Source organism: Drosophila subobscura, chromosome U, assembly GCF_008121235.1.
Source record: "Drosophila subobscura isolate 14011-0131.10 chromosome U, UCBerk_Dsub_1.0, whole genome shotgun sequence".
Classification (NCBI taxonomy): Eukaryota; Metazoa; Arthropoda; class Insecta; order Diptera; family Drosophilidae; genus Drosophila; species Drosophila subobscura.
The window spans coordinates 7,632,169-7,651,789 of record NC_048534.1 but is presented as its reverse complement, the minus strand read 5'-3'; the positions used below and the strand labels follow the sequence as shown (position 1 = coordinate 7,651,789).

The window sequence follows — 19,621 nt, the reverse complement described above, 5'->3', positions numbered from 1 at the left end:
CATGTAAATGTGCCCGTACAATATAAAATTGTACACAATTTTCTGCTCGGTATATTCTGAACTTCAATGTTTTTCATTCACAAAGAATCTTCTAGTAATTTTAAGCACTTTAAAGTATGCATTCTTAATAAGCCCATTAATATGAATATGCACAGTTTTCTTCGTTTTTATGTTAAATGAACTTTGCCATTTGAATGCTGCAAATGGCTGGCAAAATAGTTAACAAAATGCAATTAAAATGGTGCAATTATAATTATAATTGGGCGCAGCATAATGGTGCATAGTATTCAACTGACAGGAAGCAGTCAAAAGCAACCGACCCTTAACGCTTGGCTTGATTTTGAGTGTTGGTAAGATTGAGCACAAAAAGAACACCGTAGGCTAAGTAAATATGACAAACGTTAATTGCTGCAAAATCCTATTCTCTTCATTCATACATATGTATATATATACTATATATGTATGTATGTATGTATGAATGAATGTATATATATTTATGACATTATTCAAATTGGAGCAGACGGAGGAATCTTTCAAGCTGATGTTCGTGATTCGCGCTAATTTTTGTAACCTCTTTTCATTCCGAATATGTATCGTTGCCACTGAAAAAAGCGTTACAAAAATACCAAAAAAATAATAAACAATAATCCGTTTCTTTTTTAAATTTAAAGCCGTATTTTAAAATATTCGTGAATTTCTTAATTTCTCGCCAGAGAAATATGGACATACATACATACATATGTATCGTACAAATAGTAACAAGGGGCAAGAATGTTTTTATGTTTTTATATAAGAATATATGAGGAAATTTAATAATTGTCTGCAAAAGACAGATCTTAAATAAAGTTGAAACACGCCTCAAAAAAAAAAAAAAAAAAAATATAAGAATACTGGACAAGTGTAACAAGTTTAATTTGTATTCTTGCATATTTTTGTAAGGTAAATATGTAAATATGTACATATGTACATACATTTGTGTAAACTTGTTCAAAGTATAAGCCAATTCATAAATTAAATGTACATGTGTATATGTACATACATATGTACATACATATGTATGGATAGTAAAATAAAAAGTAAATGTTCATGTACAAAAAAATAAAAAAGCACACATGAATTGAATAAGCAGACATGCTACGAATGTGCGAATTTTTCATAGAAACTCGCATGATGTTTTTTAATACTCATTATATGACGTATGTATGTAAGTATGGTATGTGGGTACTCTTAAAAATACTTTCGGTGAATATACATAAATATGTAGAGAACTATAACTGTAGAGAACATTACATATGTAAAACACATATGTACGTACATATGCCTGAAAGGGATAAATTGTGATTTGCGGGTATCATGCATTCGATACCCTCGATCTTAACGTTCTTACTTATTTTCAATGCCACTTCCACATTTTTTTTTCTTCGACACTTTTTGGCATGCGTCACCGTTCGTTCGATTTCGTAAATTGTTTGCCAGACGGTCGCCACGTTGTCCACTGTCCTTGCTGACCAGTTGTGACCAAAATATTGCAGCGTCAGGAAAATCGCGCAAAAAGTCTTGAATATGAGACGAAACGGGTGTTCTGTTGGTTTAGCGGTCGTGGCCCTTTTTACGAAGCCTCGCGGCAGCAGCTGGGACACAAAATCGTAAATGCTTCGCTTGTTTCACTTTATCCATACTCCATTCCATGAAAGACACCATTACATTTATACCAGACCATATCAAACGTATGCAAACGCATACAGATGCAAATCGTTTTATATACATTTTGGACTAAAGTGCAGGACCCCAGATTATTATTACAATACTTATTACTCTGATATATGTACAAACCAAGGACCTTTCATTACAAATAATGAAGTATAAAAAACTGTTTGTACTGCAAACGGAACTTCTACTGTTTTAAGGCTGTAAATGCTCCCGAAAATGTAAAGGAACTAATCAACAAAACAATTATTGTATTTTCAATGCCAAAGACACAATACTTTACCGTTAAACCTTTCTTTTGAGTTCTAATTTGTTTGTTTTATGTTTCTTTTTTTAACGTATACGAGTAAATATGGTGCGTGTCCTAGACAAGAGTGGGCTTTGTTTTTGAGGCAACCATCTGCAAGCTCAGCCATGCGAGCTCAAAACGTTTTTTTTTTCCTTTAACAAGGTGGCCCTGGCGTGGCCCGTAACCATCCTAATCGCTTTGGCGTGCAGACAGAATGCAGACGAGTTTTGAATTGTTTACTTCTCTTTCTATCGCTGCCGAAATTGGTTTTTCATTTTCCTCTTTGCCCAGTAGTTATGGACTTATATTTTTCCAATTGGTTTGATGATGGCATATGGTGACAATTGGAATTGAAAATTGATATGAAAGCTTTCGCTTCAATGGAAATCCTCAATTTTCTGTCATTGTCATTTTACGGGTCTCCAGCTTAACATTCAGCGCTAACGTTTCCCACAAAAATAAATGCATATTGTATCTATTTTTGTACACATTAATACGTATCAGAGAATACTTTCGTACACTAATAAACTGTATATAAATCTCAATTTAACCTTTATATTTAGAAAATAAAAAAATAATGTAGTTAAAGTTTTCGAGTTTTTTAAAGTAGCGTTAAAACAAATATTCTATAAAGCTCGTCCCATGTTCTATTTGAATTCGATTTTTATTATGTAAGTACATACAATTCTGAGTTTACATTTTTGATTTTCCCTTTGTTGTGTATATGTATGAATGTAAGTAGTTTTATTGTCCTGTTTTTCAATTTTTAGCATTTGACTGTTTATTTGTATACCTGCCTTTATATATATGTATATATTATTGTTATATTAAATACAATTATTTAACTTAACGCCAATGCTATGTTGAACTTTATACTCCTCTTATCCAATAAGATTTATCATAAGATACAGATACATACAATCATTTTGTATTCTTATTTTTACAGCATAAAAGCTTTAAATATTATATATTGACGTAAATAGTTTATCCATTACCACGTGAACCTTCTCTTATCTTTATAATTCAACAAATAATTTATTGTCAAGTTTAGCCGACCGCTCGAAGCGCTTCTTACACATAAACATAAGGCTTATGGTCGTATGAAAAAATTATTACAAAAGTACTAAAACAGTTTTTCGTGTGGATGGTGAATATGTACTACATACATATGTATGTACATACATATGTACTGAAAATGTTGATTTTATCTTTGCAATTCTTTCATTTTATATAGTACGCGCATATGCAAATAATAATGATTGTATATATTTATGTAAGTTAAATTAGTAACATTACATATGTCATATCATATCTGTTTATTGATTAAGTATTTTTGCATTTTTGTTGTTTTATGTATTTATGTATGTATATGTAGTATATATGTATGTATGTATTTCAGCTTACAACGTTTAAAATAAATATATGTATGTTTATGCTGTGTTCAATTTTGGTTTGTTTATAAGGTCATTCAGTCATTTAAACTGGTATATTGATTATACATTAAATTCGTTAAACGCGTTTCTTAGTTGAGTATTTAGTTATGTTGTGTGTACTGAAAACTGATTAGCTTAAATTGTGTGGTACACACAATTTGTCATTGTTTGGCTGGTTAGTAAATAATAGATGAAATACTTAGATTAAAACATTTAAACCATTTTAAATCCACAAGAGAGCTTTAATTTTTATTTCTGCGCATTTTATTGTCAGCCACTGAGTATTCCTTTTCACCGTATGTACTGTAGGTTTTCATTTTGCTTAACGGCTGACAATGTAATCTGTTGATGGTTAATGCAACAAAATAAATATGCATGTGCACACGAAATATTCATTTGTAGAATGCAACTAACTAAAAATAAGCGACCCAGTAAATGAATATGCAAATACACGTATTTATTTGTACATATATTTTCGTATATCTTGCTGCAACAATGCGCACCGTGTAAATTGTTGCAGGCCCATGGCAAAGAATATTATGAGACTTACAATTTATTACAACTGCATTGAAATTGTGCCTTGTTTTGTGGGTTTGTATTGGCGGGAGAAGCCAGAAATTATGTAAGTGATAATTAATTGTGTTATTTGATTCGGTGTGCGATATTTCATTTTGTATTTACATACAATATATTTAAAATATATGTATGAATGGATTTAAAGTTGCAGAAAAACTAGCTTCGTCTCGGACTTGCAGTTCATGACCAACCACTAAGAGTGGTTTTCCGGCTTGATAAGTTAGTTCTAAATGCTCGACTGTGGCGCGGAAAAAGAATTAATAAGCAGTTTAATGAAAATGTAGAACGACTGACTCATACCAATCCAAACTTTTCTTTGCTTTCTAGAAAATTTCTTACATTTAAAAAATAAAATTATAGAAATCATTGAAGTGTTCATCAAATGACATGTTTCGTTTCTTTTATCCTTTCAGGATGAAACAGAAATTTTATACAAATCTGATAAAAGTAGTTGAATTCAAGGATATGTAAATACATACATAATCATACATATGTATGTACATATGTTTAAAAGCATACGCAGACATATGGGACACGATGCTTTTAAGAGCGAAATTCTGTGCGGACCGGACCGAATTCGAATAACTGCAAGGTTATTCAGCTCCTTTAACAGAGAGACAGAGAGAGAGAGTAGAAAATGCTATGGTGGCTGTAGTAGATTACTAGCTAAATCAGAGGAAGAAGATGCACTTTCCTGCATTCAGAGTACGGTGGCAGACACTGAGTAAATTATGCATGCAGTCCCAAGTGCAATAAAACAGAATTTAATGGCAATTTAATGTCGAAAACATTATCAGCCCCAGTCCTGGAGGGACTGCGCTTGCAAAGTGCGGATTCGACAAACAAACGGACGCACTCCCACCCAACTTCATACCAAATAGGTGGACACGAGCGAGCGTATCCTCATATGTGGGCGGGTGGATGCGTGGGCATCTGACAATAGCCGAATCAGCAAATTTTTTGTTTCCAACGCAGAATACTAAGCGTCCACCACAAATGGGGAACGCAAGTGCCGTGCAACCAACTGTCTGGCTTAAGCTCCGTTCTGTTTCTGTTCCTCTTGCTAAATTAGTGACAATGACAGTAGCCAAGCATCGGGCAATGCACAAAATTTGGTAATGTGCCTCCGTGGTTTCCAACCCATGACATCTCATTCTCATTCCCTTTCTATGGCCTCCCCCTCGCCCTCCCCCTTATTTTCCTGCCCTGTTTTCGTCGTCAACACAGAACCCCTGTATCAAATATACTTGAAGGTTTAATTCTTATCGCCCATTGTCCATACGGACTCGGTAAATAACAGTAGACGGGCAAGTAACGGAGAGAATGCTGCACTCCACGTCATTTGCACAAATGCGTATCACCCACCTACGCTTATAGTCTTTCCCTTCCTATTAGGCATGGCTGCTGATATGCAACAAACTCACGAGCCCCCCTGCCCCCTTCTCAATACCACTGGCCGTTCCCGTTCCCGTTTCGTTCCCTGTCCTGGAGTCCAGGCGAACCATCACCGTTTCATTGTGTTCATGGGCCACTGGCGACTACAGCTAGATTTGCAATGGCAATGGCACTGGCAGTGGCAGTGGCAATGCTTCAGCAGCCACTTTGGTATGGCGTTCTCGATTGCATACATTTATGTAAATTCAAAGCCAACTTCATCACAGAAACATGGCCACCGCAGTTTACAGCGTTCAGACACATGCGCACTTAAACACATATTCGTATTTACATTCATGTGTAGAGGTTCACCAAGGATGAACAGCGAACTGAACTATTGACGCCAAGCTGAGTATCGACAGCGGAATCGAAATCTGACCATGAAACTGCAGCTTGTTGGTGCAACATGTCTAAAAATGGAGCATTTAAGCATTCTCGAATACAATTTCTGTCACATGAATTTTGATGTGCATAAAATAAATCCAGATTTCTTTGGTAAACAGCATTTAAAATAAATAATAATTTTTGTCTAACAAAAATGATAGAAATGTTGTTACTTCCCAACAGACATGGACAAAGCAAAACCAGACACAGGGGCACCATTGCAAGACCCAGCTTGTCCAGGGTCTTGCAATGGTGCCCCTGTTGCTGAGCCGGTGGAATCGCGATCATTCGTGTCTGGAAGGGTATAATGTGGCCATATGTATGTATGTACATACATATGTATGAGCACTGCACAAACATTGCACAGATAAAAAATGAGCATGCACGTGTACGTGTGTATAACCATATTTACAATGACTAAGGGAACATAACGCATAACGATTAGCTTAGTTATACATATTCAAGCTTTAATTTATGTAATTATAATATTCGGTTTTTTCGGTAGTACCTTATACGCTTACGTTCTATTATATGCATATTGTTCATTTGTATCGGAAGACATTTCTGCATTGCATTGTGTGGTATGTATTATTGGATTACTGTACATTATCTAATGTGAGCAAATAAGCTCACCATTGTTACATAAATTTGTAAGTTATTATTGTTCCGTTATTAGCTTAGGCAGCCAATTATTAAGTCTTGTTTTATAACATTTTATTATATGTGCCATTGACTAAAATATCTAAAAATGTTTTTCTTTTTCTGCACTTGCAAATAATTTGAATGTCAAATAAGAATATTACTGAAGACTGATTTAATTGGAAGTTTTTTTTTCATCACCACGAACACCTGGTATTCAAAGGAAAATGATTAACTAATTTTGCCAACATACCAAAAACCATAAGATAAAATATTAATTAATTCGTTATTAATATTATATTTAGTTACGGTTGTACAACAAAATTATGGCGATAAGAAAAATGTAATTACAATTAGAAAACAACTTTTTCACATACTGAAACAAGAAGTAGATATGATTAGTGGTATTGGGATTCCCAGTTTATCGATCGTGGTGGCTCTGACTGACTGTAGCAACTATTGTCTGATATATTTCTGGTAGATAGTTAAAGGCTAAACATATTATATTTAAGATATTTATATATTCTCTATATACACTTAAGATTGAGTCGACCAATCTCGAACTTATCTTTTTGTCTAACGAATAACAAAGTACTTCAAAAATGTTATGAAACTTAAAGCAAGGGTGCAGGTAAGTTGGAAAAACACTGGAACACGAAACGAAGTGACAATAGGGCCTAGAGTTGGGCGTGAACCGTGTTTTCTTCGAGTCATGGTTACATATGTGACCTTATGATTTTTTTCGAATTTTAAATATTTTACGTGCCTAAATTGTTTGGCCACATCTTCATTACTTTTCACACCAACACGTCATTTTAACTCGCTCGTCTCCGCCAGAGAGTGCACGCGGCACGTGGCGAGAGCGAGCATGAGTTGGCAGACACAGCTCTGGAAAAGGGTGGGTTGGTAGCTGAAAAATAATCTCTTCATTCTGGCTAAATTAATGATCCGATCGACAACCATAAGGCCACATGTATTCTGTCTGAGTACTCGGTATAAACAGAGAGGAGCGGCGAAGGCGCGGCTCACAACGTTCTTCTTGGTTTTTCGGTTTGTACCGTGTCCGGAAAATATATAGCCTTAAGAGACCATAGCGTAAGAGACTTGCAGATGGGTTAATCAAAATAGTTGTGAACAACATAAAATTTCTGAAATTAAATTCTGGATTAATTTTTTGTGGATAATCTTTTTTTTTGAGATGTTTGATCTATTAGGCCAACTGTTATTAGGTAAACTGGGTCCCAGTGTACCAAAAACATTGTGATTCATTTTGCCAATTTTCTTGAGGTTGATATTAAAACTCAAAAAAATCGATCCTAGTTATTTCACTTAACATTTTCTTGTATCTTTTGAAATGGAAAAGTTGGAAGTGCAGTTCCTTAGCTCCAAAGTAACTCACTACACATTAGTGTCTGTTTGAGTAAACACGAAATAATACGTAAGTAGCATATAGATTCTTGAGTAGGTAAATTGTATGCGAATAGTACTAAGTTGTTAATGTCTTAAAACCTGTAGCAATGCTTCCAACTTATATGACATACAATGTGTATGTGTAAATATGTATGTATATTCGATTTTCTTTGTCTAGCTAATAAGACATACTAATTTATGAGGCAGACGAGTCAATTGATAACTACGTACTGCCCAACCACCGGATCTACACTGACCAACACCGACAGACCCAGACCTACTCTCAACTTAAAAGCAGCTGCATAGCCCTCCCCTTCCATTCGTGGCCTCGCATCGGGGATTCTTTGGGGAGCGTGCTTTTAAATGAGCATATACATGCTCGTACACACGGACAGTACGCAAGAAAGAAAAAACACCAGAGAGTTTGTCGCTATCGTGGTGCTGGCATGCAGCTGGGACCCCGCACTCTCAAAGTTCCATGGCGAACGGGGTGATGGTACAGCGCCAGCCGACTTATGTGTCTTTTCATATCCGTTCCGTGCAGGTAGTTGTGTATGTACTGCAAATGAATATATAAAACACACTCAGGCTACATTTTAAATTAACAACTTGACTAATAGTGTAGCTCTAGAAGTGATGTATTTAATCAAGTAAAACGAAAGTCTACTCTTTAAGGTTATTGCTTTGAAACTATCGAAGAGTAGACTATAGATAATACAACGGACATTGTTGGCTTTATTTGTGGTGAATTAATTGGATGCCATTAAGAATGACCCTATTCGCGCCGACTTCAAAGTATTTAAAGTGAGATACTTACTGTAGGAAGTCGTTTTCGCTTACTTCCTATACTCAGTTTCTTATTAGATTGGGCATGTTGTGGTTTACTGGTAGCTGCACTTGCTCTTGACGCAAAGAGAAGATCGAAAAGCTAGTGAAAACCACCGAGAGCTCCTTACGAAGAAATCGGCAACAGGAGCGAAGCGAGCGTGGCCACCTCACTCGTATATTCGCCTCAAGTCATAGTCCCACAGCTGAGCAAAGACATGTGGGCGCTTCTGGGATGGTGCGACTCTACGTGGCATGTATTTGTGTGTGTGTGTATGTGTGATGCCTTTTGTCGGCTGGGGGGAGGTGGTGTCCGGTGGGGGGATTGAATGTGTGTGTTTGTAACTGCCGATTATGCCTGACTACATTCTCGACTGCTTCTGGTCCTGCTGCTGCAGTATGTACTTGTGGAATTTTCTAAATCGTAACTTACCTTCCGCTCCGTTTATCATGCCGTTGACGTTTCCACTTTCAACTACGCTACCAGCATTACCACTGTTGGCGCTCTGGGGCAGACCAATCCCACCGCCGAATACGTCGTTCTCCTGCTGCATTTGATTTGAGAAATGGGTTTCCTTGGCACGCACCACTTCGTTCAGTCCCTTGTTGTGGCCGGGTTGCTGCTTCCGACGCGGTTTTGCCGTTGTGTGCACGTGAGGTGTTGGCGTCGTTGTCGACTTGGGCGGTAATCGTAATTCTGGAAGAAATTGCACCAATTATGAAATACCGACGGTTCCTTCATGGAACTAAAGACAAAAATAAGCTACAGAAATATCAGAGGACCAGCAAGACCACCCAGGGGTTGCTGCGTTTCCCTCTTCATTCTTCAAAGCAGACCAAAAGTTAAAAGCATTTTGCACATAGCAATATTCTGTAATACAGCTTCAGTCAGAATAAAGAGTTGAAATACAAATTTAATTGTTTTTAAAGAACTCTCAGGCCCAGCAGTCTGTTATAAAATTCCTTATCTTTATCTTTATACAATTAATAAAGATAAGGAATGATAAATTCATAAACGCATATTCGGCAGTTGGAAGCTATGAAGTTGAGTAAAAAAGTGTTAGATGGGTTAACGTCAATGCCAATTATTAACCCTGTCTTAAATTCAAAAGGCACCACCCACCATGGGTGTTGGGTATCACTGACTGTCTGTATTTTCGCTGCAACAGTGAAATGTTCTTAGCAGATCTAAGTGAAAACCTTTAAGCTTATCCCTGGCTGCCGTCTATCCTGAACTAAAACTGGAAATTGAAATTGCGCCAGCAATGCTGATGCAGAACTGGTGTGAGGGAGATAGGGTGCGTTGATTGTGCTATAATTCATGCTTATATTCTCTTCCCCATCTCTTTCTGGCTGACATTGGAATGGTAGACGAGGACGAACTACGCAGATGGAAGATAAAGAAAAGGCTACAGTCGTCTTTAAATGAGTTCGATAAAAATAATGGAGCGACGGAAATCCTAGTTGATTTATTGCACGGAAACCGAACGAATTATACACACGACCTAGACACATACATTCGCACATACATACGCTGTTCTCTATGTATTTGCCCCCTTATTTTGTTCTTAAATGAATTGATGGCTTCAAATTTTAAGAACTATTGGGTTTAGGCAAGAACATAAGATAGTCTGCGATATATTTTCCTGTAAGCCTTAGTACTGTGATGTTACAGCATTCGATGCCCTTAAAAAGTAAAATGCTTTTCCCTTATTACCTTGTAGTCTGATGCGAGTTTCACTCTTGCCAAGGGCATTCACACTGGAGCAACTGTAAGCGCCGAAATCGGATTTAGTCAGGTGCCGGATGGTTAAGTTAAGATGCCATGTGTACAGGTTAATCATTTCTTCAGATATGTTGTACTTATTTCCGTTGTGCAATTTGATGTTACCTAAAACACATTTCGATGTTAATTGGCATCAAAATTCAGGACCAACCATTCTATAGTTACCCTCATTGCGGTACCATCCATTCAGTGGCTTGGGATAAACTTCTACAATGCACTCCAATGTTACTTCTCTCTCCACGGGAGCGCCGACCAACTGATTGACAGCTTTAATTGTGGGTGGAACTAAACGGAGGTTGTTTTTGTTTAAAAATCTTTGTATATTAACAGAATAAAATATTTTCTGGTGAATTTTATGTATGTATATCCTATGATATGGCATAATATCATTGCATCCAAAGCATTAACTGAAACTTAGGCTTAGGCATAAAATTCATACGGCTACATTAAAATATAAAAGACGCTCACGAACGCGTCTCACAACGTTGCACTTCGTTTTTATTCAACCCGCATTGAATGCAGGGAAACCAAAATATTTTGTTGCATAAATAAAGCAACCGTCGATGCTTCAGATCTACATAGTTAGATACTCGCACAATGATGTTGACATTCGCTTTGCAGAGCTTGCTAAGCTTGCCTTCCAAAAATATTATTGGTAATGCGGTCGGTGGTGCTCTTAGGCTGTAATCAGCGGGTTTGGAGTGGCGTTTGATTATTTTTATGTAATTTTCAAGGCAGGATTACACTGACAGGACGCCTGTGAGGACGGGCGGAACCGAGAGCATCGCCTGCGTGGTCGCAGTTAAAGCTACGCTGGGAGAGGGTTGTTTTCGCAACTTCATTTTGTATCCACTAGTGTCTGTGTGAGCTGGGAGTATGGCTGTGACGATTGTTAAATCTGCTCCAATGCCGACAAAGGATTACGCGAAGGTTTTTTTTTGCCCTTGTTGGTCGACGTTCCGCTAAAGTTGTGTGTTCCTTACCAAAGAATAATTTAAAGTCATAAATAAAACGGATTAAAGCGCAATGATCCGTACATCAAAATAAATTTGCTCCTCCTGGACTTTGGCAATGAACGATTTTTAAAGCCTTTCTAGTGAGGCAATGGCTTATGTTTGCCCGCACGAAAAATAAATACATGTGTGTATGTAATATTTAAAGTACAAATTCAATGGTTTTTTATCATTGAAAAAATAAATTATTAAAATGTTGTTTCCTGACTTTTGGTTTATAAAACTAAAAGAGTTTTTGCACTAGGTTTCCAAATAGCTCCAAACTCAGCGAAATGAAACAACTAAACGACTGACATGGTACTTTTTTTGAGTACTGCACTCCATTAGTGCCTGGTATAACGAGTAATAATGTAGAGGCCATCCATAATTTCCACAATTACAAAACGTTATACACTGCTGAATGCCAGCTTGTAAGATCTAGAAGTGACAGGACAGTTTGGGGAGAGAGCAGATTGGTTATTTCGGACGGCGGATGGTTTGGACATTTCTGCAATTGTTAACATTGAATTTGCATTTTACTGATTTTGACGTAGACATATGGCCAAAAAATTGTACTGTTGTAGCTGTTAAGTTTTCCTTGTACGAGTATGTACGAGTATGCCTTACAGAACACAAACTATTCAAACCCTCACTGCCCTGCCTGTCCCATTCCGTTCGGTTCGGCTTAGTTTCGCACAATCACTGCCCTGTCCTGCAGATTGCATATGCCACTAAGCACTGGCATACGACCACTGGCACCCCACACATAGGCAAAGTTTAGTAAGCATATAAATTGTGTGTGCATTTATGTATGTATGTACATACGTTAGAAAGCAGTTGTACTTGCGTTGATACATAGGCACGCATAATGTATGTATGTACATACATAAATGTACATTTTATGTACAAATGCAGCCAAAGAGAAGTAACAGCTCTTGGTGATATAAAGTTAAGTTTTTACAAACTATCTTTGGTTTTCAGTTTGAGGGCGAGTATTTGTTTCGATTATGTACTATGCATGTACATAAATCTTATGATTGAATAACTCATTTCGATGAAATTGGGTACAGCTCTCGGCTGTAACCCAACCATCCAAAGTTTTCACCATTGAAATTCTGAATTTGACTTTGCGATGTCATTGTGTTGATTTGTGTTCTTGTGGCACACCATCACTGTTCAGTCATCACCACCAGGCATTGCAACAGTTAAATTTTAAGTTTCCCCTTTCATATCTACATACTTTTGTAGAACAAAAACAAGTGGATGCAACATTAACTCATGTATTTTACAAATACACGAATATTAGTATTTGTTTGAAAGACTTTAAACCCTCGAATGTATCGTACTCATGACATGTTTATGAATACCCGTTAAACAATTAACCAATATTTAAATCGTGTTCAATAGTTACAGTTTAAAATCATGTATGAAAATCATTTTAAGCACATACATATGTATGTATGTATACACAAGCATGCATAGATTTATGTAAACATTTCGTATGTATTTATGTAAATATGGACATTTAAAGCACACAATAAAACGAGTTGTTGCACAGGACATTCGTAGATTTCAAGTAAAAATTCAAAACAAAAGGCTTAGCTTGCACCTCCAGGTAGCCATATAATTAACAAACATTTTTATGTACGAAAATTTCAAAAACCAGACTGGTCCAACGAGACAAAAGCAAAAGTGTTTTTCGGAGACAATTATTTTTTTTTTTTAATGTAAAACGAATTCGAACGGAACATTTTGCCCGGTTCAAAAATGTCCGGTTAAAAACAGTTAACCGAAATAACCTCCTAGCCGATGTTGTGCACATTTTATGAATTTTTTATTATTTAGATGAATAAGTTTGAAAGAATCTTATCTTTGACAATATTTGAATGGAAAAAGTCAAAATGTATGAGCTCTTTGTATAAAACGAATGTACCCATCTGATGGATAGATTCCTAGTAGCATTTTAGCATAGTAGCATTCCTAATACATTGTACATTCAATAAAAGGCTTAATGAACAGTAATGAATTAGTAAATCGATGGAATATGGATAGAATATTGATGGAATACTGCAGCGGTAGGTAATTTTGGCAGCTGTCGAATGAGTTTCTTGCTTTTGGAATGACATAAATTGTATCACGTGCGTATGCTCCGCTGTTTTAACAGCTCTTAAAAACAGCTCTGTAAACTAAAACAATCATCATAAAATCTGAAATCATACTTACTTACTAAGCTAATGTACCCTGATAACCACTATTTTAATATTGTACAAGTAAAGGATATCTACACATACACATGTATATGCATAAGTACATATGTATGTACATATGTACATACATATATACATTAAATATGTCAGTTTCCTATTTTTATTATACATATAATATTAACTCACAGTTTACGTGTACGTCAAATCTCTTGCTCACTGACGGCGGCACACCGTTGGAAGCAATGCAAATGTAGCCACCCATATCCGTACGTTGGACATTTGTCAGAGTAAGTCTTTCTCCTTCGACAGATTTAAGTGCTGTTAAAATGAGAGATAATAAATTCATTTTTATAAGCTTTAGTCAATCAGCAACTTCAAAGAGAGTAAATATGTATGGAAAACATCTAATAATAATGCACGTAACTGCTACAAGAATGCGTCCAACAGTCAAATCGCGATATCTGATTGCAGAATCATACAAAATAAACTTACTGAGAAATGAACGAGGTGAAGTTTCAGAGCAGATTTTGTTTAGAATAATAATTGTCGCTTGTAAATGGATATAGAGAATATGAACGCATCAGCATAAACTATCCACTACTCATCAAAAAATGTACATATGTATGTATGTATGTTTTTGCACATTTATTTATGTAGATATGTACATATGTACATGTACATGTACGCGAGACCACGATCACGGGTGGTCAAGAGTCGGGTGATTGTGGGATGCTGACATACGAGTGCACATGTAAATATTGCATATTTTACAGTTTGTACATGTTGTGTGGAATTTGCATGCACTTATGCATGTACATATGTACATATGTATACATACAGATGTATAATCTGCAAAAGTATTATGCTTAACGAAGCTCTCACCTCTTAACTTCAAAAAACATTCAGATCATATTTGTCCTGTTTTTTTGAATAGACTTGATTTTGTATTTAAAGAATTGTATTTCGTTTGTACATACATACAACCTAAACAAATTTAAGCCTAACTATTGTAGTTCAAAAACTACGTTTCTTATAGCGTGTTTTGGAAAAACAAGCGGCGCACAGTGGGGCCTTAGCCGAAAAGAGGAGGGAAAAGTCGAAGAATTTTGTGAGCGCTTTGTGTACAAAGCATCTATGCAACTATCATTTATTATGTGTAAATGCAGACCAATTGTTGGAAGATGTTTCTTTCAAATGCAGTTTACTGTATGAAGATATGTGCAAATGTACCTACATATGTCCATAGTATGTATCTTGTTTTGCTTAGAAGTTATTAATTTATCAAAATGCGCGACGGTGCTGCGCCAGTCTGCAGTCAAACCGACGGCTGGCGAATGAGAACGTAAAAAATATAGAATTAAATATAGAAAACGACTAGACAACTACCGGATCTTATTGTAGTTGTTGTTGTTAGACCTCTGGACTGTTTTTGGACTCAAAAGGGTGCCCACCGATGAATTATATGTAACATACAACTTATTCACAAGTAAGTGTTTAATGCGGTAGAATCTTATTAGCTAGTAAACTCTTATACTATATATTATTATACTACCACGTTTTCTTATTTGCTCCATGAGGTTTAGAAATATTGAAAACCAAGAAACTAAATATTCTGGAGAAAAGTACACACCTTGTTTGTCTCTGGTCTCCGCTCGGAGTATAATATCCTTTCCCGTTTCACGGCGCCACTGCACCTTGGGCTCGGGTACGCCAGTCGCACTACACACGAGCACAATGCTGCCACCCTCAGTGCTGACGCCTTCCTCGAGATTATGGTCTGGGTGATTTAGAATATCCGGAGGCACAACAACATCTAAATAGCCTGACTGCGAAAAAACAAAGTATGATTCGTAATAAGCGAGTGGGAATGGTGTGCACCGTCTGAGCTGTTTAATACTCGTACTGCAGAGCACGACTGCCCAGGTGGACTGTGGACTGTCCTCCCTTGCACAGGGCACCTAAGCACTGAGGGTAAGGACACCTTTGGACTAGGGATAAGCCCTATGGGAACGTTGTGGGACAGACATGCACTTACAAGGCTCTTCATGGGATCCGTATTCACTTGGCACATGTAGCTGCCGGAGTCATTTATCTGTACGCGAGATATGTGAAGTTTCCAGGTGTTGTGGCCGTTGTGTGTCACAGATAATCTGGGATTTAGTGAGACCATGTGTGTGTGTATGCCAAGTATTGCTTTTGAATCAGATTTAATCCATGCCACCTGAAATTGTAAGAACATAGACAGATACACACACATAGCCATGACATCGCTTTTGATATGGGGTTCAGCACAGCATCCCCGCACGGCATGTCCAAACAGTCTTATGCGGAGCGCAGGGTCTGCGGATCTCAACATAAGATTACCGGAGTATATACAGAGTGTGTATGACTTCAATGCACGTGTGTGGTCGATGCCAATTTTGTGTTATTATTGCATTAGCACAGGGGAACTCACACAAAATAAGCCCAACAACAGGTACATATTTCCTGACTTACAAAAACGAAGCCATCGGTAATTCTGCAGTATTTTATTATATGTACGTACATACATATGTCTAAAGTTTTTTTTTGTAACTATATGAACCATAATAAAATCATAAATTAGCTTGCATTTTTACAATACATTAAATCAGGGCTCGGCACTGCCCTATCTATTGTGCATACCGCGGCAGAGCGTTCGGCTATGCATCACTGAATCACTGCAGTGATTGGTACCAATACCAATACATTGATATGTTCCGTTGTACGTCGCATTGTATGGGTGCGAGCCCTGCATTAAATTAATGTTACGTTTTTATTAACAATGATCCCCCTGTGCTAAGAAGTACAGTAGAATAAGCGGTTATGTTCATTAACAGCCTTCTGATCATCACGTGTGTTGTTTCTTCCACACATGCATATGTACATATGTATGTATGTGTGTACATACAATAAAGCTCAACATTGTAGATTACCGAATCTGCTAACTTGTTATGCATGGAGAATACACAACACCTGTATACGTAACAAATAACACTATACATACCCGATATTGGCCCAAATTATCAACAACACAGGTGAAGGATATGTCTCTTCCTTGGGGTACAGTTATATTCGTCAATTGCGCCAAGAACTCTGGGACCATTTCATCTGGTTCGCTGTGTCCTTTAATTTTAAAGCAGCAGTTAAAGTTAGGTCTTTGGTCTACTCTGTGCACACAAGGAACTAATGAAAATATATCCTAACAGCGAAACTAATTGTATTTACCTTGTGTGTGCGGCAGCGAATGACCTCCGATTTCGCCTTGCCCTTTGATAAGTAACAAAACAATGCCAAAAGCTATCGCTTTTGTGCTCAACTTTAATTGAATCATTGCAACAGTCTTAATATTTTGAACGTTTGATGTTCGATGGATCTTCAGGTACAGTATAAGTATTCTTCTTTAATGCAGTATGTATAAAATACTCGCTACTCGAGTTGATCCCTTGCTCTCTATGTCTTCATACGGCATCGCCATCCACGTTTATTGTCATGCGCTTGCATTCCTTATCCAATTTCTTCATAAAATTGATCTAAAAATATTCGCTGCAATGAGAATTAGTAAACAATTTGAAATATAATACGAGTTACAAAATATAAATATTTAATGTTGGAATTACTGTTCCAGAAAAGGACGAATACATTTCTTGGTAAATGCGGAGAGACCAAATCTCTCCGCAATTTCTCTGAATACAGTTCGAATTTTTCATGTTCAAACACGAACCAATTTTTAAATATTATAAAATTAAATCTACATTAATTGTATCATTTATTACTGTTCGGACTTGAGCGGAGAAAAGTTCGTACAACACGAAATAAGTACGACAGCAAAACACAAGAGGAGAAAACACTTATCCAATGTGGACTCAAACGGGGGCCCAAAAGAGTAAGGAAAAAGTTTTCTGTGTAGCGTCGGGGATTCGGGTTGAATGAACAAAATGTAATTCGTAGGACACATTGTAGCAGTTCGCACAACAGACCAATATAAACCTCCCACGTCTATTGTGTCAGGGTTAATATTGTCTTTCCATTCTTCCGTCGTTTAAGTAGTCATCAAAACTGTATGTTCCATCAAAACTAATTTGGTAGCACTAGCACTCTACGTAAATATAACGTGACTTCGAAAAATAGTCGAATTGTTGTATTTGCATATACAATGTACATACATTTAAATGCTGTTCATTAATTCATTATTTTTTATAATCATTAAATTTAATTCGAACGGACCTTCTCCGTTGTACTCCTTAATAAGATTCCAGCGAAAAGGTTCGCGTTCACGCTGGCGAAGTGAGAGCAGAGCAACATGAATGAAATATTTTAACAAATTTAAAGCAAAAGCAAACATACAAAAGCCCAAAATACCTACTGTGGTATGCTTCGCGGAATGTTCTTTCAGTTAAAATGTTTCTTCCATTTCAATGTGTATATCAAAAGGTTAGTAGCTGGACCAAGTGAAAAAATACAAAACAAATTCAAAAATTCATGAAATTATTTCGAAAATACAAATAGTTTCGTGACCCGTAATATTAACCATTTAATATGGCAATTACTCGTATTGTTGCATATGGAAAACGGCCATTAATTTTAATAGGGACTTTCAGTTTATTTTTTAATGATTAAATTTACATGTACAGCTGTGAAAAAAATAATAGCACCACCACCACAAGCAATTTTCAAATAGTTGCCCAACTCACATTTTTAACTTTAAGGAAACGTTAAGCACATTTTTAGAAAGGGAAGACTCTTACAAATCTGGGAACAACAAAAAAAAGCACCTTTTTTGTTAGGCTTTTAAGTTATTTAAGGAACTTTAGTGAAACTCGTAAAATTATGCGAAAAAAATAATAGCACCACTTTTGAAAAATGGATTTAAAATTTAAAAAATGACCAACAAGTAATGAATTTCTTAGTTAACACTTTTGAACTATTAATTCTAAATCAATATTTATCATTCAAGATTTAGTTCAGTGTCCTATTTTGGCAACATCAGCTGCGCAGCGTCTTGGCATGGAGTCCACTAAGTCCAGGCATAGCTTTTGGGGAGCTTTGGACCAGGACTCTTAAATTTGTTCTCAAAGTGATCCGACAGTGGTTGGTTTGGAATCAGCAACTGCCTTCTGGACGTCGGACCACAGATTTTCGATAGGTTTTATGTCAGGCGACTGTGCAGGCCACTTTAACAAGTTCAGTGTTGGCCCCGAACCAGTCCTTTGCTTTCATGCTGGGGCTATTTTCCGTTTGAAAGACCCATACGAGTGGAATTTCGTATTCTGCAAAGGGTAGCATTACTGTCTCCATGAAATTCAAGGACACGTGCTGATCCATGATGGTTTATAGTCAATGTATTGGCCCTACTCCATAGTAAGAGAAGCAGGCCCATACCATTAAATTCAACCTTTTATTTTTAATGGTTTTCTTTGGTGTACTGGTGTTCCTTGAACGTCTTAAGAATGATCGAGATCCCTTTTCAGTAAATAAAACACTTTTTACTCATCTGACATTAAAATTTATGCTCCATTATAGGGGTGTCCAATTGGCATGCTCCCTTGCAAACATCATGTGCTTAGTAATTTGTCTGTCGTTTAAAAGTGCGATTTTTTTTGGGCATCAGGCTTTTAGGCTATGTTGTCTAAGATATTTCCAAACTTTCTAGCCCGTCGCTTTTATTTTAAGCTCTTTTTTAAAGCTCGATAGCAGGCTTGAAGGGAACCTTCTTGCTCTCGCGAATCAGCCTTTTGACCCTAAAAGGGGTCATAGATCGTTTTCATCCACGTGTTTTACACTTTTCTTCATAGTTGAAGGCGTTTTTAATCATTTTATTGAAACTGCCTACCAATTGACCAAATTCTCTGTAAGTTTTTACGTCAAACATAAATTTTTTGCAGGGGTCGCGCTTTTTCGCATTTCAGAGCTTTCCACGT

The 19,621-nt window shown here is 36.7% G+C and overlaps 1 protein-coding gene across 1 annotated transcript; it reads right to left on the bottom strand.

Annotated features, from left to right (window-relative positions):
* Window positions 1–6,325: 6,325 nt before the first annotated feature.
* LOC117901751 (lachesin) lies at window positions 6,326–17,238 on the bottom strand. The gene is made up of 9 exons (XM_034812637.1): window positions 16,929–17,238; window positions 16,708–16,826; window positions 15,718–15,903; window positions 15,313–15,508; window positions 13,869–14,000; window positions 10,649–10,768; window positions 10,415–10,588; window positions 9,131–9,394; window positions 6,326–8,431 (listed from the first exon to the last, which is right to left on the bottom strand). The coding sequence occupies exons 1-9, from the start codon at window positions 17,032–17,034 to the stop codon at window positions 8,232–8,234; spliced, it is 1,497 nt and encodes a 498-aa protein (XP_034668528.1). The 5' UTR covers window positions 17,035–17,238; the 3' UTR covers window positions 6,326–8,231.
* Window positions 17,239–19,621: the final 2,383 nt, after the last annotated feature.

Bases quoted from the DNA above. Each gene is read 5' to 3' on its own strand.
- LOC117901751 (XM_034812637.1), bottom strand. From the start codon at position 17,034: ATGATTCAATTAAAGTTGAGCACAAAAGCGATAGCTTTTGGCATTGTT. The intron at 15,509-15,717 runs GTAAGTGCATGT...GTTTTTTCGCAG, and splicing joins CGGATCCCATGAAGAGCCTT to TCAGGCTATTTAGATGTTGT. The intron at 14,001-15,312 runs GTGTGTACTTTT...TCATTTTAACAG, and splicing joins GGAGACCAGAGACAAACAAG to CACTTAAATCTGTCGAAGGA.